The sequence below is a fragment of the Poecile atricapillus genome, chromosome 11, assembly GCF_030490865.1.
Source record: "Poecile atricapillus isolate bPoeAtr1 chromosome 11, bPoeAtr1.hap1, whole genome shotgun sequence".
Lineage (NCBI taxonomy): Eukaryota > Metazoa > Chordata > Aves > Passeriformes > Paridae > Poecile > Poecile atricapillus.
This window is the reverse complement of record NC_081259.1, coordinates 6,142,048-6,163,677: the sequence shown is the minus strand read 5'-3', so window position 1 is coordinate 6,163,677 and position 21,630 is coordinate 6,142,048. Positions and strand designations below refer to the sequence as shown.

The following is a 21,630-nucleotide window of genomic DNA, read 5'->3' as shown; positions in this document are numbered from 1 at the left end:
CATCAGAGCAGTCCTTAAAGAGCAAAGTAAATATAGGTGGTGATTTTTTTTAATTTTTTTTTTTAATAGATACTGACTGCCTTAAGGGGCACAGTCTGCAGCCATCTCAGGAGACTATTGGCTGCCTCTGCTTTTTGGGCCAGTGAAACCCTTGCAGATCAATTCCTGTGGTCCTCTGAGCCCTCTCACCCAGCAAAAGCCATTCCCACTCTCAGCAAGTAAAGAGCAGCATTTTCAAGAGGACAGGGCTGCTAGAAGCTCACAGTGCCTACTCCTGGCTTGTGGAACTCATTTTTTGGTGTTAAGGGCCAAGCCACTTCACCCACAGTGTCCCAGCTGTAAAACAAGGATCGTGAAATGCACCTAACATGAAAGCAGGTTGTGAAAACCTAATTAGGAGGTGTTAGTCTTTTGAACCCCTCAGGTAAAAACTGTGGCACTCTGAACTCTATTCCTGGGGAATTCAGGTGGATAAATTCAGCTTAATAATCCCCCAAGGAGCTATTATCTAACTTTTATGCGGAGGAGGGAGAAGGGGAGGACTTGGGTGCCCAAGGTCAGGAAGAGGCAGAGGTTTTGTTCCACCAGGAATGAGCTTCACAAATTCTTCCTGTTAAATGCAGGAGGATTGGAACAAGATGATCTTTAGGGTCCTTTTCAACCCAAATCATTCCATGAGCTATGAAATGGGTGGTTGGGTATGGCTGAAATTTCCAGTCAGTTCCTGCTTCTCGTGCCCATTTCCCATGTGTATCGCCGGCCCCTAATGCTGGGGGGAAGCAGGACTCGGGGGTGGGCATTGTGAAATACCCATGGAAAACACATTTTCTAGTTTGTGAGCCTGGGAACATGGACATATCAAGTCTGCTCGTAGAGATCTGCTCACCCAACGAGGCTCTGTGACCTACTTGCTCAGTCAAAGCAGCTTTGATTTCACGTATCGAAGTGGCTCGAAGCGAGACCAAACTTACCTAGCAACAATTAAGAGAAGCATTTAAGAAACGATGAAAAGGGAAGCAAAAACCCTAAACAGGCCCATTCATGGGGTGAATAGAAGAGTCTTTGCATACCTGATTTGTCACAAATTATTCATCCAAGAAAATTTGGTCCTGAACCATAAGAAATTTTTTCTTTTACGTCCTCTGATATATGAATCAGTGTCACTTTACATCTGAGCACAGAACATTTTGACCTATATAATATCTTAGATAGTGGCAATGCAGCTTGAAAATCTCAGGGAAAATGAGAAAAGATGGCATAAGTCAGTAAGATGGCATTAGCACATATAGATGCAACTTATCACTGGAAAACATCCCAACAGAAGCCCAAAGAAAAATGTTTTGTAAATAATAGGATTAGGAAGCAGGTTGGTACTTTGTGGAGCTGGCTATACAATGAAACTGATAACAACTAGATTAATAAGGCAATTCAGTCCAAACACAGTGTAGCACTAGAAAGCTTTTCAAAATCAATGCTATCTGTGCTATTTTAATCGAGGTTGGTCTTTGCCTTTGGAAGCCAAGAGATTTGAAACTCCAGGTCAGGAAGGTATAATAAAATGGACTGGGTTTTTTTTTGGTTCATGGGGAATTTTTGTTTTTTTGTTTTGTTTCTAACATGTGTTTTTTAATTAGTACCATCCATTTCTAAATGTTTTCCTCTTCCCAGGTGGGGGGAAGTGAAGGCATACAGGGGTACCAGCTTGCCTGTGTTGGTAACAAAGTATGGCAGACCTTGGGAAATACTGTGCTTGGCTCTGCTGCTGGTGTTTTGAGCAGCTGGTTTGTCTGTCTGGGACCCACCAGTGGGCTGAGCTGAGCAGGATGGCTGGACAGGCATCACACACCCCACAGCATCCTACAGCTCACGTTGTCCTCCACTGTACAAAGTGAGATTGTAGGAAAAACACCCTGAAGCTGTAGCATGGCACACAGAGCACCAAAAGAACTGAGAGTTTCGAGCATTTTAAGATCCAGTGAACCAGCTCAGACCTTCAGCAAAGTATCATGTCTCAGCTCTGGGCAGTCTACCTGTCCTGGAGAGGGAAACCTAACCTGGCACAGGGAGCAGTGGCTTTGCCAGCATCTCAGGTGTCCTTGAGAGCATCGTGTCTGCTGCTGGCCAGCAGAGCAGTGATCCCAGTGCCATGGGAAGATGGTTAGCAGAGCCTTGCTCTCCTCCACCAGTAAGCTGCCCCCTCCATGTTCATTTATGACAGCAGAACCCGTTGTGCCTCTGTCTGCATTGGAATATTTTTGCTTTTCACAGTGTGTGAGGGGGAAGGAGTAACCCCTGGCACTGTCCTTGAGGGGGTCCTCAGCTGGCACCAGTCCCCTTCCCCACCAGGCTGCACACAGGCAGCTGGGAGAGGTGGGTTGTCTTCCTCACATCCAGCATCTCCAGCCCCAAGACCTGCCTTAGTTCCAGGAGGAGGCACACAGACCTGTCGCTGCGGGCATGTAAAGCCAGACTGGATAAATGCATTTGAATAATAGGTTGTGATGCTCTGAATCCTTCCTGCTGTAGCCACAAAACATGGATGAGGTAGGAACTGACACCTAGGGAATAGTCTTCTCTACATCCTAATTTACGTTTTTGCTTTTCACATGTGAACAAGCATGTATTCAGGGAAAAAAAACCCATTTATTTCTCTAAGCTTTGTCTGTCCTACAGCAAGTGTGAAGGAGTGTGAATCCCATTTGGAAGGCTCCTCCAGAGGAGACGTCTCTGAGCAGGTGCGTGGTTTGCACACTAATCCAGCCTGCTCCCACACCCCACCGTGAACCCCATTAATGTGGAGGCTTGTTAAATGCCAGCAGGCTCCAGGAATGAGCCAGCCCTGCTGTTCCCTTGATGCACCAAGAAATGAAACAGCTCACAGGCTCTCAGGTCTGTCAAAGGACAGAGGAGAGCGCCGGAGCAGGAATCGCTCTGACTTGGCCGTGGATGGTCTCTGGCAGGAGGGAGGAAAGGGAAAACCATCGTGGCATTTCCAAGGGTTTGATGTTGTGTGGTGCTGAGGGCTGAGCTCAGCCTAATGAGGGGATTTATGTCGAATCCCACAAGTCTGAAAATCCTTTTTAATGGCACCAAACACACTCACACATGCTTTTTCTCTTTCATTTTTGTCTAATGCTTGTGGGATTTTTTTCAGAACTGGTAGAAATACATTCTCCTGAGATACATTTTCATTAAGGTATATATTTCTGGGTAGCAATATTTCTGCTGGAAGAGAATTTGGTTCTTTTTATGGCTGCTCATTGGGATATCTGTGCAATGGGAAAAATAAAACAGAGCAATGAGTACATGGCGGTTAAAATGTGTCTGAATGGGAGCTCAGCTCTCTTGAGCATCACAAGGTGGGTGACTTGTTCTTTGTGACCCCTTTGAAACCAGCAAGCTAAAGCAAGAAGGAGCTCTGCAGCCAGCTAGCTGCAGACCAATACTTGTACGTATTTAAGTGAGGATTCACAGCTTGTGTGAATGGTATGGTTTTCTGAAGGGGCTTGGTCCAACCTGTTCTTCAATACAGGATCACAGAGGTGCTGGAAGCTTTGGCTGTTCATTCCCAGAGGTCTTGGTCAGACTGGTCTGGCATGTCCTTGTGTGGTGGTGTCAGGCCATGGGAGTGACACTGCTGTCACTTCAGGTCTGAGCTCCAGCATGTGAATGACTGTGGTGAGTTGGCCTTTGTAGCTTTCAGCCAAGTTACACCAAAGGTGGGGAGAAGGGGCTTGAAGGCACTCATGGGATTGGAGTGGGCTGGAATGGAGCTCTGGGTCTGGCCTGGGGGCTGGGAGAAGGTACACTATGAGTATGAGATCTCCACAAGTCAAGGAGGCTGGTCACTCAATCTGCGTAAAAGAGAGATACTAAAAGCTAAAACTAAAAGCCCAGGTGAAGACAGTGGTGGGAATCCTGCCCAGATTATTCACTCTCTACCTGAAAAGGACAGGGAAAGTCCATTGGCAGCCTGGAGCTGGAGGAGAGGTCTGTGCACTGCTAACACCTGGCTCGTGAAGAGAAGCGGAGATGTGTTTAACGCAGCTGTGGGGCGCGCGCGGCTGTGGCAGCCAGAGCAGATGTCTGTGATGGCTGGTTAGATCACGCAGGTATTATTAATTGGGGTGGCTCGGGGCGTTCTTTGCCGGAATGGTTTCACGGTCACAGCGGTGATGAGGGATGAAAAGCCCTTCAGAGGCATCAGGACATTTCCCTTCTGGAAGGGGTGGGACACGGGCGGCGTGGCAGTGCCTCCGCTCCGCGCAGGATCTTTGGACTGTTGAACAGTGCTTGGCAGAAAGGAGCTGGATTTATAAATAATGCATTTCCTTTGTCTTGCAGGAGTTCTGGAGGCAGAGGTACAATCAGATCAGCTGTGAACAGCTTACATAGCAAATCTAATAGGTTTGTAAATTAGATTTTGTGTTCATTTGTTTTTGCTGTAAGGCAGCTATTAATCTGCTTCTCCTCTTCGCTGGATAGTGCTGTTCTTATTTAGCAAATGTATCTGTTCCTTTTCACTTCTGCTTTGCATTTTCTTAATCATTTCTCCCCCTCCTTCTTCCAGCTCAGTGCAATAATCATTTGCAAATAACCAAGGATCTGGAAGTTGTGGTGATTGAGAGAATGAGAAAGAGTTACTTATTGTGAAAATAAGTCAGTGATAGAGTTGCTATTTTCCATAGTTTTAAGTGCTATTAGAGGAGAGATCGCTGTGTTTGGGATCAGAACTCTGGTTTTATTGCAGTGTCCCTCCATGGCAGAGTCATTCCCTGGCATCCCAGCCCCATTCAGTGTCTCTCTGTGTTATTTTTACAATGATTCCCTGTCAGCCCAGCATTGCCAAGTGGCACATTTCAAAAGCTTAGTGACAGCTTGCAAGGAAGAGTGATATCATTCTGTGATGATGTCACCACCTGTGACAAAAACACAGAAAATGGGCAAACCCAAAAAACCACAGTTATTCCCAGGATTGCTTTACCCTACTTCCATTATGATTTTTGACACCTTCTAGGTAAGGTTTCCAAGACATGAGTGATGCAGCAAAATGCAAGAAGCAAACAAATCCAACAGACTGGCAGCCTCTGGAGAGGTACTGTACACACACACATCAGGACACTGGCAGCAAGCATTTATAAACACATTTCCTTGCTTTTTTGAAACATTATACAGTGTGAGCCACAATGTGTCCTGGGGAGCTCTTTCCCTGGGCTGGAGATGTGTTTCCAGGAGCTGGATGTTTGTCCATGAGCCTGGGCCACCACCTCTGCCCCATCTCTCACTCTGCTCCCTCCTTGGGGTTTACATGCTTGATATAAATGCATTTATTTACAAAGCATTTCCCAGCTGGAAAAAGCCTTTTGCAGTGGAGAGGGAGATTCCCTTTAGCTGATAGCAAGTGCTTTGGCCGTGTATTTTTCAGAGTGCTCTGAAGTGTGAAGGATTTTTTTGGGTCTGCAGATACACACGCAGCTTCTTGATGAGGTGCTTGGCTTTTCTTTTTGGAGGGCAACTGGCTGGAACCAAATATTTGGAGGCTCCTTCAATTCATGCAGTTTGATTTAAATGTCACAGAAGTGCTGGGGCTGATTTGCTTCTTTGAGCAGGGATTAAATGCTGGGGTCCCCCAGTGATCTCCAGCATCTGGGTGCTTCTCATTTCTTGGTCTGGAACAGGTGATATGGGTGCTGAAATCCTTGTGCTCAATTCTAAGCAGGGAAAAAGTTTCCAGTGAGCCTTCCCCTCTTTAGTACAGGATGCTCACAGCCCAGTCTCACAAGCAGCACGCAGCAGCTCAGCTGAATTAATTTCTCCATTGGGTGAAGAGAGGGTTGCTCCTCTCTGGTGAGGATTTTAATCTTCTCCAGGAGATGAGCCGGCTCCACTTTGGGATGTTCATGTGTGACCATGAGGCACCAGGGCAGCCACCTTGCCTAGGAAGTTCTTTAGTGAATTTTGGGGGCTTTGGGGTGTCTTGTCTGTAAGTGCCTGTCTGCCAGCCTGTCACTGTGTGGTTTTTTGTGCATGCCTTCCTGCAGCTCCGTGTGTAATAGTGTGTTTTCTGTGAAGCTGTGCTGGCTGTCAGTCTGTGTTCGTGGAAGCGAGTGGGTATTTAAGGATCTCTGTCTGCCAGAGTGTAGCAGAATACGAACAGGCTTTCACTTCTTGTTTAGCTAATAACTACAATTTTGCTTTTCTGATGAAGTTTGAATTCAAGCAGCCAGAGCTGAAGATGGTGATTAGAAGTGCCATTGGGATGCTAACGGATTCTGTCTCCCTCTCCCCGACTTTCTTTTCTCTAGAGCTGAAGTAGTAATAAATGACTCCTCGTCTCCAGCTGTTGTTGACAGAAGTAATGAAAGCATTAAGCACAACATTAAACCAGCCTCATCCAAATGGAGACACAACCAGACACTCTCTTTGAAGATCAGGTACTGGTAATTACCTATAGGACAAGAGACAGATTTGGTCCTCTCTAGTGCAAGCTGGCAAATTGCCTCTGTATCATCTAAAAAGTCAAGGAAGAAATAAAAAGACTTATCTCCTGCTGAGCTAGGCTTCATATCTGTAAGCGATCGCTTGGAAGTGAATTCCCAGCTGAGCCAGCTGGCCTGGCAACAACAAAACAAGGAGCACTTGAGCCCCTGTTTTTCAGGCCAAGTGGAATTTGTGTGTGCAGGTGATGGGTCACACAGGGAAGGAGACCTTCTTGCCTGGGTAAACTCAGGGGCCCTCACTGATGGTGGGCTGACTGTGGTAGCCTGACCCGGGCAGGATGAGTGGAGAGGAAGCAGGCATTGAGATGGAGATGTCCTTTTGTAAGCTGTGCCTGGGGAGCGTGGTCAGATGGAGTGGCCAGAGAGTGAGGGCAGCCAGGAAGCAAGAGCTCATCTCACCTCTGACCCAGGTTATCTCTGTACCTCACCTGATGAGGCTGTTTTCTTCCCTGTGCTCAGGAAACAGATCCTGAAGTTCCTGGATGCAGAGAAGGACATTTCAGTGCTGAAGGGGACGCTGAAGCCAGGGGACATCATCCACTACGTCTTTGACAGGGACAGCACCATGAACGTCTCGCGGAACCTGTACGAGCTGCTGCCCCGCACCTCTCCCCTCAAGGGCAAGCAGTTCCCCACCTGTGCCATCGTGGGCAACTCAGGGGTGCTGCTCAGCAGCGGCTGCGGCCCCGAGATCGATGCTCACAGCTTTGTTATAAGGTAGGGGGCTGCTCCCTGCGGCCAGGGGCCTTTGGAGCAGTGCAGGGGCCTGGGGTCCAGCTCAGCCTCACAGCCCCACATGTACACACAGCTCGTGCAAATGTCCTGCTGAAAACCCTTCCACTCATCTCCAAGTGCTCCCCACCTGTTCTTGTGAGTGCACCTCGTCTCTTCTCATGGTGCACCATGAACCACCCACCAACCTCCTTTTCTCTCAGGTTTGTCCTCTTGTAAACAAACCTCGTCCTGGGCTCTCACAAACCTGATTCTTCCCCAGATCACTTCTGCCCTTGAGCACACGATGCCCTGGCACCGCACCTGTACATGCTCGGGTCTGACACTCCCCTGCGTCCCCTCTGTCCCCAGTGCCATTGTCCCTGCAGCTGCACTGCCCCAGGGACCTGCAGCAGCACATCCTGAGCCCTGTGGGATGCACCAAATTCACTCCAGGAGGTGTCTGAAGTGGAGAGGAGGAGCTCCTGCCCTCCCAACCCAAAGCTCCTGTTAGTTAAGAGGCTGTGGAATCCAAAGATGATTTATGTACATGCAGACATTTGTTTTCTGGCGAGTCTATTACAAAGACAGCCCAATCCATCAGCAGCTCACAGAGGCGGTGCTGGTGTGACGTGGGAATGAGGATAATGTCACCTCTGTCCCCTACTCAAACCCTGCTGCTCCAGCTGTCTGGCTGCTGGCAGCTCCAGCCTGTCCACAGGGAACAGAGCATTATCCTTAACTGGAACACAAGTGAGCACAGGGAAAAACTGCTTATTGTGGTTCTGGCAAACTTTAGTGAGGGGCACTCATGTCAGGCAGCAAAATTGCAGGAGAAAAGCTTTTCTGGATGTGAGGATGGGGATTTTGAGCAACTTCTCCCCAGCCATGTGCTAGTGCAGGTCTGGCACAGACACTCTTCCCATTGTAGGTTGTCTGAGCCACTGCTGGAACCTGCATCTTCCTGAGGAAGGTTTGTTCCATCCAAGCAGCCTTTTCAGCAGGGTTGGCAGTGACCAGTGATTGTGTCTGTGTCCAGGACACAGGTCCAATGTTTATTTTTACTGAATTCACTCCTGCAATGAGTCAATCAAAGGGCCCCCATGCCAGTATCTGGATTTTCTTTCCACCATTCCCTTAGTTTCCCCATCTGTAAGTAGGGAAAACAGTAATAATGGCTGATTATCGAGGCAGATGGTTAGGATGCAATTCCTGTTCATTAAATACTGTAACTTCACTGTCAAACACCACAGCAGAGCACTCAGTGTGCAAACACATGGGCACCCTCTGGTTTTTAGGATGCTGGGGGAGCATCTCTCTGCATCCCCCATCAGCTGGTTCCTGGTGCCATTTTCCTCGTGCTGTGTGCACAGACACAGACACAGATTACCCCCCTCAAGGAGCTGTAGGAAGCCACTCTGTAACAAGGGTGATTTGTTGGCAGTTTGTCCCACAGCCCCTCAGCCCCCATGCTGGTGTGACACAGCAGCTCACAGCCTGTGCCCTCATGTACAATCTTAGAGGAGGCACCAGTGAACACTACAGAAAAAAGGTGGTTTTTGAGGGTCTCAGCCTCCAGACAGCCAGGCCCTGTGGAGGCCATGTCCTGGCATCCCCCTCCCGCTGGTGTCAGTATCGCCACCGGTGCCGCCACGTCTGCTGTTTGCAGAGACTCACCAGGAGGACAAAAGGCCTTTGGGATAATGTTACTCCAGCAGGGCTGGAATTAAGAGGCAAGTGCTTTCCTTGAGTAGAAAAAGCTGTTTTGTCTGACATCTGCCCTGGGAGCAGAGACTGGAGCTTTGCTGCTGGTGTTATTTTTGAACGGCTCCAGAAGAGCTACTGCTCCCTGCAAACCACCCATGAGACACCACACTTGTGGCTGATATTAGCCTTGTCCCAGAGGGGCACGTGCCAACACGGGATGGTGGCCTGAGATGGAGATGGCTCATCATCACTAATTCAGTGCAGAGGGTCATTGTCCCTCCTCTTTCTCCCAAAAGCGAGGGTGAATGTCACATTGTCACCAGCCCTGGCTTTTGGCATCACACCCCTCTCCTGCCTGTCACTGCCCTCTCTCAGTGCATTGAACAGGCCTGCTGGGTGTTTCCCTTTGCAGGTGCAACCTGGCCCCTGTCCAGGAGTACTCTCAGGACGTGGGCATGAAGACAGACCTGGTGACGATGAACCCCTCGGTGATCCAGCGCGCCTTCGAGGACCTGGTGAATGAGACCTGGAGGGAGAAGCTGCTGCAGCGCCTGCACAGCCTCAATGGCAGCATCCTCTGGATCCCAGCCTTCATGGCCAAGGGGGGCAAGGAGCGAGTGGAGTGGGTGAATGAGCTCATCCTGAAGCACCACATCAACGTCAGGACCGCCTACCCCTCGCTGCGCCTGCTGCACGCTGTCCGAGGGTGAGAGCCTCTCTGCTGTGCCCCCAGCCAGCATTTCCTGAGCTGGAGAGCAACCCATGGGTTTGTGCTGGAGGAAAACGGTGCAAGCTGTTTCCTGCTGCAGACCATGAGGGTGGGGTTATAAAGGTTATAAAAGAAAGAGAGCCCCAGGGGTGAGACTTTCATGTAAATGACTTGGGAATGGGGTAGGCTCTCTCTTTTGTGCTTTATTTCTCTAGGAATATCATGATTCCTTAGGCATTTAGGGAGTTCAGGCAGACAGTGACTTATGGCAGTAGTTGTCCTTTGATCCTGACCAGACCCCGTTAATCTGACAGGATGGGAATTTCCTTGCGTGGCTGATGCTCCCACTTGTAAGCCTCAGCATTAATGTTCCTTGATTTCTTTGAGCACTTCTCCTGCACACCTCTGAGTCTGAGCTCTGCAGGTCAGTTGGTCCCTGCTGGGTGTTTCCTGACCCAGCTCAGGTTGTGTGTCAGTGCTGGGGGTGGGTAGGGGACAGGTTTTGGGGTCATTTCTGCCAGGAGCAAGCCCAAGGAGGGGCTCCAGGAGGCCTGGAGAGGCCTGGGGAGGAGTGGATTGGTGCCACGGTGCCTCACAGGCAGCAATAATGAGCAAGTACCACATCTGTCCCAAATGCCTGTGTTAGAGACTTCCCTGGGCCAGAGAGGCATCTCACAGAAAACACTGGCTTTGAGGTAAAGAAAGGGACGGAAATGATACCACAACTCACAGAAGGGGAAGACAGGAAGAAAAAAAATCCCATAACCCAAATTCAGAGCTATTTCTAGCTATAATTGACTTACTTTCATCTGTCAAAATAGAATTAAGCTCCTGTAATAAGCCCTCTAAATCAACAGGCTGCTAATCCTGTGCTGGCAACCATTCCCAGTGCCAGAAACTTCCCATAGGAAGCTTTGCAGAGGAGTTGGCAAGGGTTAGGCATCGCTTTCCTATGGGAGAGGAGGATGCCTCCACAAGCTCAGCTGCTGAGTTTATCTTCCAACTCACAGCTTCTTCCTGGCCTTTCTGTGCCACAGCCCTGTGCTCCAGCTGGGCTGGATGGCACGCTGGTTGTCCCTGTGTAGCACCAGCAGAGCACTGTTGGAGCCACCACCTGTGGCTGGAAGGATGTTCCTGGCTGCAGGAGATGCAGGGATTTTGGGAGAAGCCCAGGGGTTCAGTGCTGCAGGGAGCAATGCACCTCTCTCCCCCATGGCTTGGAGCAGTGTCTTCCTTTTGCACGTGTTTTAGTGTAACCATGGCCTTTCCTGGGGTCTCGTGCAAGGAACGTGGGTTTGGGCTTCCCAGAGCCTCCTGGGGCTCAGAGGGATGCAAGCAGTCAGAGCAGCAAGCACATGAAGTGAGCTGGGGGTGTTGGGGGTGAATGTGGCACCAGCACGTGGCTGGACAGTGGCTGATGGAAATACAGCCAGGACCTCGATCCTGTCCCTTGGGCTGGGCACCGTGCTGGGGGCAGGGGAGAAGGTGGCTCCTGGCAGCTCTAATTCAATTATAACCACAGAGGCCTGTGCTAATCCTCGTCAGGGATTGTCCTCTAAGTCAAGGGAGCTGCTGCCTGACCTGCCCTCCTGCTCTCACACTTATCAGCAGGAAAACAAGGATGCCTACTGATTAGCAATTAATCTAATGAAAACTGCAGCCCCCTCGGAAAGCCTGAACTGATGGGAGCACTTCAACGCTGACCCATTGTGTTGTGGGCTGGCCCAGGAGCTCACAGAGGAGTCACCCAGGGCTGGGGGGGCAAAGGGCTGTGAGATTCTGGAGTCAGTGTTAAACCTTTCCTTGGTGCAGCCTCCTCAGGGTTGGACTTGGGTGGATTGGAGAGTGATTCAGGCAGAATTGAATGAACTGGGCACTGCTGAGGGAGGTGGCTGACCCTCTTGGTCTGTATAGGAAGTCTCTCAGGGTAATTGATATGATGTGGTTTGGGGTGAAGGAGTTCTTCCTCAGGTCAAACTGACCAGAATCACTTGGAGTTTACTTCTTCATCTTCTGTGTCACTGTCCAATTCCCATGATCATCCCATGTTTTTGCTTATGAGGGACATGGTCTGCAACAACTTCCTCTGTCTCTCCAGCTCTCTCTGTGCTGGTTCATAGCACTATGCTTTTGTTTGACAAATCTGAGATTTGTGAAACAAATACATTTTGTGGCATGTGGTGTGCAGCAGAGAATGAATAATCCACAAAGCCCCACAGCACATCCCTCTGTGCTGCTGTGGGCTGCTGTTGAAGAGAGGTCCCATCTTCTCCCTTTTTGGATAAAACTACCTTTTATCATCTACCCTGAGTTGATTTGGAAGTCACAAAGAAATGAAAAATGGGGGAAGTTTTTCAGCCAAGACACCCCTTTATATTTTTTATTCCCAAGGGATAGCACTTTCTACAAAGGCTGACATCTCAGCCAACTTCAATTTGGCCACAAAAGCGTTGCCTTTTCTTCCTCCACTACCAGCAAAACACATTTGTGAGCCCTTGACTCCTCCTTGAACCACAGTATTTATTGTCCTGCTCTGCTTCCCCTCAAACCAAAACTCATTTCAGTGGCAATTGAGCGTTTTTCCTATAATTTTCAGTGCATTTTGGGGCATTTGTAGAGGGTGCATTGCTGAGATAAGTAAAAAGCATTTGGTTTTGTTGTCCTTAACAGCATCATTTGAGACATCACCTTTCTAGCTACAAGGGTGCTTTAAATGTTTGCTGATAGCTTTTTGGGTTGTTGATTGTGGATAATCAGTGCAGTAGGACAGAGGCTTTTCTCACACCAGGAGGGGAGGGACCCTTCAGCATTCCAGTGGAGGAGCTCAGAAGGAAGCCAAGTCTCCCCCAGGGCTGAAGAGGGGGGCAGTTTGGTGGCAGAGAGCCAGCTCCTGGGGACAGTGCTGTGTGTTTCAGGGTGTGTGCATGCCCTACTTCTCAGCAGTTCCATAAAATGTCCCCTCAGCCATTCTTCTGGCAAGCCCCATGCTCCTCACCTGGCTGGGGAGTGAGCAAGCCCCTTATAAATTGCCTGTTAGTGTCTCCAAAAAGCCTTGTAATCCCTACTGCCAAGCAGCTTTCGTTAGAGAAATAACATGAAATGCAGGAGGAGAGGGAAAATAATTGTGTCTGGAGGTTTGTCTGTCACTCCTCACAGCAAATTCAGGGACACATTTCACTTTTTCTAATCTGGCCTAGCATTTCTCACTGTGTCCATCACAAGGGTCTTTTGGCAGTAACCAATTCCAGTCCCATAAGATTTTGTTAAGGGCTTCTTGAGAGAAAAAGAAATTAAAAATCAATAAAGCTTCCAGCTCCTTGGCTTGGTCTCCCATTAGGTTTAACATCCAAAAGCTGTGACAGCTGGCGTGGGCTGTTCAGGACAGCGATCGCCGTGCCCAGGGCCCAGGTTCTGCACTCAGAACTGCAGCCTGACAGGCCACAAGGTGCATTCATCTTTGCCTTGGATGTCTGCCTGGTTCCTCACACCCAAACAGGGGCTGAGCCTTCACTTGAGGTTTCAGGGCACGATGTCTTTCCCATCCATCAGCTGTGGTGGGAGCCCTCAGGGTGGAAACCCACACCTGGTCCCTCCTCGCCTCGTGTCCCCTTTCAGCCACCTCCATTCCAACACCCTTTGCCTCACTTGTGTGCAGATGGTTCTCCTGACCTGTTGCTTTGCCTGAACTCTCTTGCATCCCTCCACAGCCTCTGCTTTTCTCTAACACATCCAGCCTAAGCTCTTGCTTTTCCTTTTCACAGCCCTCCCAGCTCAGCTTTTCTCACCCTCTGTCTCAAGACTGGTTCTGCTGTGTCCAGCAGTGTCGGGCCAGCATCGCCCACTTGTGAGTTTTCTAACCCAGCTACTTCATGCCTCCTCTGAAATACCTGCCCAGGGGTCTTGTGCCTTAAATCCCTTCCCCCAAACATTAAACAAATGGTTTAAGGGCTGTGGTCCTGTACTCAGGTGAGGGAACAAGATGTCCAAAGGGTGCAGGGAAAGAAAACAGCCATTCACAATTGTGTGACTGGAGTGGGATGTGGGGGGGAACTGTGAACACCTCCTAAAGTTGTGTGTGGCTTAGATCAGTGGATATCCTGCAAAAAAAGTCCTTGTGTGAGCTACTATCCTCTCCTCTTCTGCACCTGAGGCACACTGAACCTGAGCTGTGGTGTGCTTGCACTAGGGGCCCAAGAGAGTTAATTTGTTCCCGTTAATCTGGAAGATTTAGTATTTTCTTTTTTCAAAAGAAGTGAAGTGGCATAGAAAGGAAAGGTGAAAGAAATAAGGTTATTTTCAATTATTTTTATTTTTTGTCTGTTTGGAAATGCTTTAACCTGGGGGTGTTGAGTACCATATGTGTTTGAAAAGGCATCACAGGCTCAAGATCTGGAGGAGAAGAGAGTTTTTATCTGTGCCTCAGAGTTGATTTGCTTGTGCCAAGTCACCAAAACCAGAACCAGGCTACATGGTGTGGATCCAGTCTAGACAAGGAGGCTGGGTTTGGTGTTTGGGCTTTTTCCAACCTGTGGATAAAGCCCAGCTGACACTGGATGCAGTTTTTGGTCAGTGTTAGAATCTGGATGGGAACATGTCTGTTCCTGCTTGTCCAGCACAGCTCTCATCACTGTACCTGGCTCTTGGCTGTTCTGCTGGAGGTACCAGAGGAAAGTCAATACCTGGACAGAAGAGGGCTGGAAGAAGCTGAATGGGGGGATATCAGTTGCTCTCTGGGCTCCAGCACTTCATCTCCATCCACCCAGCACTGGGATATGTTCTGTCCCCTGCCAGCACCAGCAGGTCCTGTCCCCACCTGCACCAGCATCAGTCAGGGCACTCACTCTGGTTATCTGTGTCTGGCTTTTCCAGGGTATTACTGGGAGCAGGATGTGTGTAGCAGACTGATAATACACTGCTGCCAGTCAAGGACTAGCTCCTCCACAACAGCTTGTGTTTGTATCACACTTTTATGAATTAGCTCTTTTAAAAGAGTCTGAAATTGCATTATTTCATCTATTCTGATTTGTATCATGAAATAATGCAGCTGATACTGCTGAAATTTGATTTCTTCATTGACCTAAGTCTTTTATTCATTTCATCAGGGCAATGGATTTTCTGTTAATTTTATCCTGTGGGTTAACCCTTACCTGGAGGGTACAAGTTATTTTAGGTTTCTCTCAGGCGTGCCAGGAGTTGGTTGGTAAGCAGAGAGCAGGACCCCACCCTCTCTAGCAGTCCTTGAATGCTGCCTACAGGGAGGAGTTTTGCACCCAGCATTCCAGCCCAAATCCAGGCCAGGCTCTTCTCCCCTGATTCAGTGATGCTGGGGGAGGATGAGCACTCTCAGTGTGGTGGGGCACGTGCTCCAGGTGCGCAGTGGGGAGGCTGCCACCGTCCCTGGCTCGGGTGGCAGCTGTGGCTTCCGAGGGGCAGCTTCAGGAAATTCTTCAGCAGTTGCCTCCTGAAGAATTCCCCCTGGGATTTAAGGTCCCAGTGCAGCAGTTTCTTTCTGTGGCTGCAGAGCAGCCTCCTCACAAGAGGCACACACTGATGGTCAGGCACCTGGCAGCAGTTCTGCTTAGGAGGCTTCTAATCATCTCCAGTTGAGGATCAGGAGATGAGGAGCAACCAAAGCCACCTCCCAGCTGTAGGATGAGACTGAGCTGCTCTTCTTAAGTCTCAGTTCAAGAAGGTGTTAGGGCTTGTGTCTAGGCTGCCTCCTTACAAAAGATGGCCTTGAAGATGTGATGGCATTTTCCATCTGTCACTATCATGATCTAAAACCAGAGCTGTCTCAGGCAATTTTTCCCTGACAGCATCGTGGTTCCTGTTGTGAGCCATATCCTGCTCAGGCTCCTGCCTATCTCAGGAGCTGCATCCACACCTGAGGGTTTATTTACAGACACAGCTTCTGAAGGAGGTCCTCACTGGGAGAGCAGCTCTGAGAACAGAGGTATTGGGTTTCAGGACTGCTCTTTACTCTTCTCTTTTAATTGCTGTCTCTTTCCATAAAGTGTTGCAGTTAATAGTTATGGTGATTGGTGTAGCCAATTCGAAAAATAATTACTGCCTGCTTCGAGATTATCTTTCCTCCTAATTAAAATCCTGGACCTTGCATATTAAAGGTGTGCTGTTGACACAGCATCCCATGTGCGCCCAGACAACCTCATTTGGATTTACAGAATTAATTAGGTTTTATTTCCATCCCCAGCTGTTCTCTCCTGCACCAGGGTTGTGGCTGCTGTCTCAGCTGGACAGTGGTGGGAGAGATAAGAGGAAGGTCTTGCATTGCTCTGACACTCCCATCACAAAGCAGTCATTAAAAAGTATTTCCCAGACCTCACCAGAGGATTTCCCACCTTCACTTTCCAGGAAACAAATTGCAGGAGCTTTGGCATGGCCTGTTTTATGGATTGAGCATTATGTGTTATGTCATCCATGTGGGTGGTTTGGGACAGGCTGGAGTCCATCACCCCCTCTCAGAGCTGCTCTGAGAATTTATAACGTTGCATGAGTGTGGTTTTTGCAATACCCTGCCTGCAACAAGGGGAAATACAGACAAAAGAGCCAGGTTTTAATTTTCATTGTTAAAAAAATGAATTGTCAGTGTTGCTCACACCAATATTATCAACTGAGGGCTCACTAGCTGCATTTGGTGAGGTGGATACACTGGATTGGTAGTGGTAGGGCTGTTTTTGGGTGGTGGCTTGTGCACATTTGTTGGAATTGGTAAGGTTTTTTGTGTGTGTTGGGTTGCAGAGGACAGCATGTGCTTCAGTGTCTGACCCAGGTCATTTTTCTCATTGTTAATATGCATGAAACTGGTGGTCACATGAATGGTCACAGTGCCTCTGTGCAAGAACCACTTCATCTTGCTGTCAGGGTCCTTAGATGCTCACAAAGTATTTACAGCCTCTCAATGAAACACAAAAGTTAGTATTTTGGGAGGGCAGAAGGTGACCAGTATTTTTCTGTGTATTCCAGCTGGTAAATTGATAGAAAAGACAGTTTTAAGGCTAAAGCAGCTGCAGGACAAACCCCAGACAGTTGTCCCCCCGCCAAAGCCAGCTGGTTAATATGGCTTGACAGTTCTTCCCAGGTGGCTCCCCTGCTGCATGAGGATACCCTAATTCACAGTGTTAAATGGTTGTGATAATCTCCCATTTCCTTCTGCACACAGGGGGTCTAATGTGCTTACCCATAAACTCATCAAGGAGGCTGCTTTACCTGTGGGAGCAGCTTGCTGTGGCACTGCAGCGAGCTCTGCTGGGTCCCCAGAGCACAGCCCTGTGGCTGGGCAAGCACAGAAAATGCTGATGCTGTCCCACTGAGATCCTGCTCTTCCCCCAGTTTCTTGCTCCTTTTTCGTGCTGGATGCCAGCGTGAGCCAGGCAAAGGCCTCCTTCCCAAAACATCCAATCCATCATTTGCTAAAGCCCCCTTGAACACCCCTGCATGTAGCACCCAAAAAAGCTGTCCTTGTGCCCTTCCTGCACATGCTGAGGTGGTCACTCTGCTTCCAGAATTTGATTCACCAGAAAAGTCAATTTTTTTCTCTTATCTGGCTGAGAACAAGCAAGCACGTTTTGTGCCTTGGTTGCTAAATTTTAATGGCTTTTGTGAAAAGCTAATTGGGAGGATTAAGGCTCAGCTCTCCCAAGGGTTCCTGCTGTCTGAGCACCAGACCCTCAGGAGCCCAGCAGAAAGTGCAGATGATGAGCAAGACACTTCCTGGGGCTCCACTGCAACTGCAGAACCCGGCTCAGGACCCCAAACATCTGGTGAGAGCACAGAAATGCCACGTGCTCTGCTCTGCTTCCTCCTGCCTTTTGTCCAAGGTGCTGCCAGTCACTCACCTGAGCCCAGGCCCTTGGAAATACCTGTTTAAAATATTCCAAGGGCTCAGACAGGCTGCAGCACAGCGGGATGTGCTGCCTGCACCAGCCCTGGGGCAGTGCTGGCACCAGATGTGCTGGGGTAGGAGGGATTGTGCCTGATGGGGATATCTTCTACCTCCCCAAACCTTTTGCTTTCTGATTTTGCTCTTCTGACAGTGTTTTCCTGCTGAGCAAACCAGATAAGTTGCCTTTGCAATAAATACGGGGCACTGGAAACATCTTCTTCCAGGATGTTGATGCTGCAATAACTTTTATCAGCAGCCCAAAATACCACAGCTGATATGGTTTCTGCTGTTGCATCACTACATCCCTACATCCTTCCCCTGTGCTTTTTACCATCCCTCATAAAAACTAACGTGCTTCCCAGCAGCGAGCACAGCTGACCTCCGTAGCTCACATTTTATATTGCGATGTGCCATATTGTGTGTCTGATGGACTCACGCTGCCGAGTGTGGTGATGTATCTTGGTCCAGGATCACAGCAGCAGTCGCTGGGTGTAATGGGAACTCAGCAGTGCATTTTAGCTCTTTCAGCCTGGTGACCCTTTGTTCCAAGGCAGATGTTTTTCCAGCCCTGTCGTGTTTGCTGTCAGAGTAAAATATTCATTCATCAATGAAAGTCATCAGCATGTGTTTGACTGTGTCTGCTTCGAGGGGTTGTTGGAGTCTACTTGACATGTGGATGCTTTGGTCTGTGGTATTGATCTCTGGGGTTGATTGGAAGATAATTGTAGGCTGAAGTACCGAAGGCCACTGTTGCAAGCAATTTGTTTTTCATAAAGGATTGTCGAGGCATGAGATGCTTCAGTGCCATGGCAACAAGTGTGATGTAACCAGCAGACAGAGAGCAGGAGGATGCAGTCCCCAGAGAGGCTTTTTCTTGGCGTGGAGAATTCTGCTAGTCAGAATCCTCTCACTTTGAGTCACCAATGCATCTCAGTCAGAGGCTGGAGAGAGAGAAACGTGCAGGACACGAGCTTGGTGTGCGGGGTGAATAACAGGCTGCACTGTCCCTCTGCAGGTACTGGCTGACCAACAAGGTGCACATCAAGCGACCCACCACCGGCCTCCTCATGTACACCCTGGCCACCCGCTTCTGCAACCAGATCTATCTCTACGGCTTCTGGCCCTTTCCCCTGGACCAGAACCAGAACCCGGTCAAGTACCACTACTACGACAGCCTCAAGTACGGCTACACCTCGCAGGCCAGCCCGCACACTATGCCCTTGGAGTTCAAAGCCTTAAAGACGCTGCACCAGCAAGGAGCCTTGAAGCTGACTGTGGGGGAGTGCGATGGGGCCACGTAGGGTGGTCCCCGGTCACGTTCCTGCACAGCCACAGGAGGAAGGGGAGGGGGCGGAAAGGACGAGTGGTGCCTGGTGGGGTTGGTCGTCTTTGTTAACGCGCAGGACAGCGACACAAATATATCTACGTGGTACCTATATATATTGACCTGAGTATTATAACTGTTCGGTGTTCACCAAGGGAGGGGCAGCAGAGACGCGGGAGCGTCTCGCCAGACTGGCCTGGGCAAGACCCGTTTGCCGTGGGGCTTGCTGGACTCGAAGGGTGTTTGCCTCACATCCCAAAGGTGTGAAGGTGGTTTTTGAGGGTATGTTAGGTGATGGGTTAACGTGAGCCGTTTGTCGTGACTGGTCCGAGGTTGGTAGTTAGTTCGTTTGGCCAAGGGCGTCGGCAGCGAGGCGCGTCCTTGGCCCTGTGCTCGTGCTGGGGAGGGGAAGGGGCAGGGAGCGGGGTGGGCAGGGAAGGTTTGTTGGTGGCTCTCACAGCCCAGGCTCCTGTGGCACCGCAGGGACCAGTGCCCAGATCCATCTGAGCACAGAGTGCCAGGCTGGGCACAGCCCTCGGAGCAGGAGAAGCCTCTGGGGCTGCAGCTGGGTCTCCAGGAGGTGGCAGGGAGCAGAGCTAAGCTGAACCGAGTGACACTCACACATGTGAGGGTCTCCACAGCATGAGAACATCAGCATTGAGCCAGGGGGATGGTGAGGAGGATGCTGAATGTGTATTTATCTTCCTTTTCTAAGGAGCAATATAGGGAGGGGCAGAGATGCTGGAACGTGGCAGGAAGGAGCGTTGCTGCAACAAACCAGCACCATTAGTATTGAGTATTAGTACTGAGTAGTCTCACTGTGTCACAAAGACACTCAACATCTGTCAGGGCTTGTGAAAACCATAAATATATCCAGCTCTAATTCCCAACTGTTACCTGCTAAGCAGATTGCCTTCTTTCCCCCTCCAAAAACTGCCAAAATATGGGTGATAAGCTTAGACCCAGCCAAGCAGAAAGACCACAGGACTTCAAGGGACTTTTTCAAGTCTAAATAATTTATTTTCAGTTTCTCCCCGAAGAGCCAGCACACAGCATTGAATTCCTGGAGTCCCACTCTCTCAGTCCTTTCAAGCCCTAATTATCTCTCACTTCCAACAGTTAAATAGGGTGTCAGATGGATCTTGATGGAATGCTTGCCTAGTGATGAACATCATAGAATAATCCTTTCCTTTTTTTTTTTTTTTTTGCCAGACAGAACCCAAAATATAAAGAATTTTTTATAAACGCATTTGCTTTTCTCTGATTTTTCAGGGGTCTTGGAGGAAGCAACTAGATTGATCTGATGATTCTGTTTCATTTTCTGCCTCTGTAGCCTATTCTGTTTGTCTCCTAATTAGCACTCAGTGCCAGAATGCAGGTGAGTCCAGGGTTCAGCGAGGGCTGTTTGGGTTTAATTTGTGGGAGAGTAAATAACACTGCACAGGCAGACCTCAGGCATGCTCTTCACTGCTGCCATGGCTGGGTATCATCACCTTTGGGCCTCCTCCTGCTGCTGTGTTTTTTAAGTTAAAAAGTGTACAGTTTGGGGCTGAAATACTTGACATGGTCTCTTTAAAAGCTGAGTGCTTCAAGTGGTAAAAAGAAGAGCTCACTTTCATGTTTTGGGCCGTAGAAGCTACTGTACCCACAGGAGCCTGCAGCCTGCTAATTAGTGTCAGATGAAGATGGCTAAGATTAAGGTATAAGCAACATTATAGTGGATAAATGTGGGCTAATCTGCCACTGAGGGGATGTTTCTTTCCAGCACCAGAAAATTATTTCTTTCATGTCTTTTTTTTTTTTTTCAAACCTGGTGCCTTTTTTTTTCTTTTTTGCGTATTATTTTTGCTTGACTTTAGTTTCACAGTAAAGCTAAACCTGGCTGTGATCCTCAGCTTAAGCTGAGACAGAAAGAGACAGAGAATAAAACTGCAGGATGGAAGTAATCTGCAATCCCAGGGTGTCTCCCACCATTCAGGAGTGGTTCTTAAAGGCAGATAATTCCCAGGTTTGTCCCCAGCACGGGGGAGGGACAGAGGAGGGCTGGAGCTGCAGGGACTGCTAAAGCCAACTGTTGTATCGAGGGGCCTGGGCCATGGTACTGATTGCTGTTAGCAAACCTTCTTTTTAAATAAAAATAGAGGAAACGAAATAAATGTGCGGGGGTTTTATTTTTATTCTTTATTTTCATCGAATAGAAGGGCGAGAGGGGAGGCAAGACCATGAAGTGCCGTGGGATTAAATGGGGAGACCCTGGAGCCCCTTTTGCTGGTGAAGGAGAGGGGAAGGTTGGGCTTGTTTGCCCACATGATGTGGATGTCAGGGAGACATTGAAAGCCATCAGGATGTTCTCGCTGTGCCTACAGAGATTATTGAGCTGAAGCTACAGCAGCACAACAGGGGTGTGCCAGGGGGTGAAAAGATGATGGGAGAAGGGATTTTTTTTTTTCTGGTGCCCTTGAAGCAGCTGCTGCATCAAAGCACAGGCAAGTTATAAGCAAATTATTCAGGGGGATGAAATTGCTGGTGATGTTTCTATTCCCAGAATGGGCCCTGTTCCATCCCTGTTGTAAAAATGCATTAAACCATGAGCAAGACCCTGCAGCTATTGAAATCCCTGGCTAAGCTCCCGTTTCACCTTGCTGCCACGCAGGCTGGTCTCTGCTGTGTTTATATGCACAAAAAACAACTAATAATTTCCCCTTGCTTTAGTGTTTTGTGTCAAGCCCCTGGTCTGGTTCTCTGGGCAGCTCCTCAGGTTGGAAACATAATTTAT

General features: G+C 49.0%; 1 protein-coding gene across 1 annotated transcript in view; it reads left to right on the top strand.

The window, feature by feature from the left end:
* Nucleotides 1-21,001, top strand: part of ST8SIA2 (ST8 alpha-N-acetyl-neuraminide alpha-2,8-sialyltransferase 2) — a 31,140-nt gene extending 10,139 nt beyond the window's left edge. The window contains exons 2-6 of the mRNA XM_058847289.1: nucleotides 4,345-4,407; nucleotides 6,306-6,434; nucleotides 6,960-7,217; nucleotides 9,331-9,624; nucleotides 18,546-21,001. Coding sequence (XP_058703272.1) covers nucleotides 4,345-4,407; nucleotides 6,306-6,434; nucleotides 6,960-7,217; nucleotides 9,331-9,624; nucleotides 18,546-18,831 — 1,030 coding nt within the window. The 3' untranslated portion in view covers nucleotides 18,832-21,001. The remainder of the gene's footprint in view (nucleotides 1-4,344; nucleotides 4,408-6,305; nucleotides 6,435-6,959; nucleotides 7,218-9,330; nucleotides 9,625-18,545) is intronic.
* The last annotated feature ends 629 nt before the right edge of the window (nucleotides 21,002-21,630 follow it).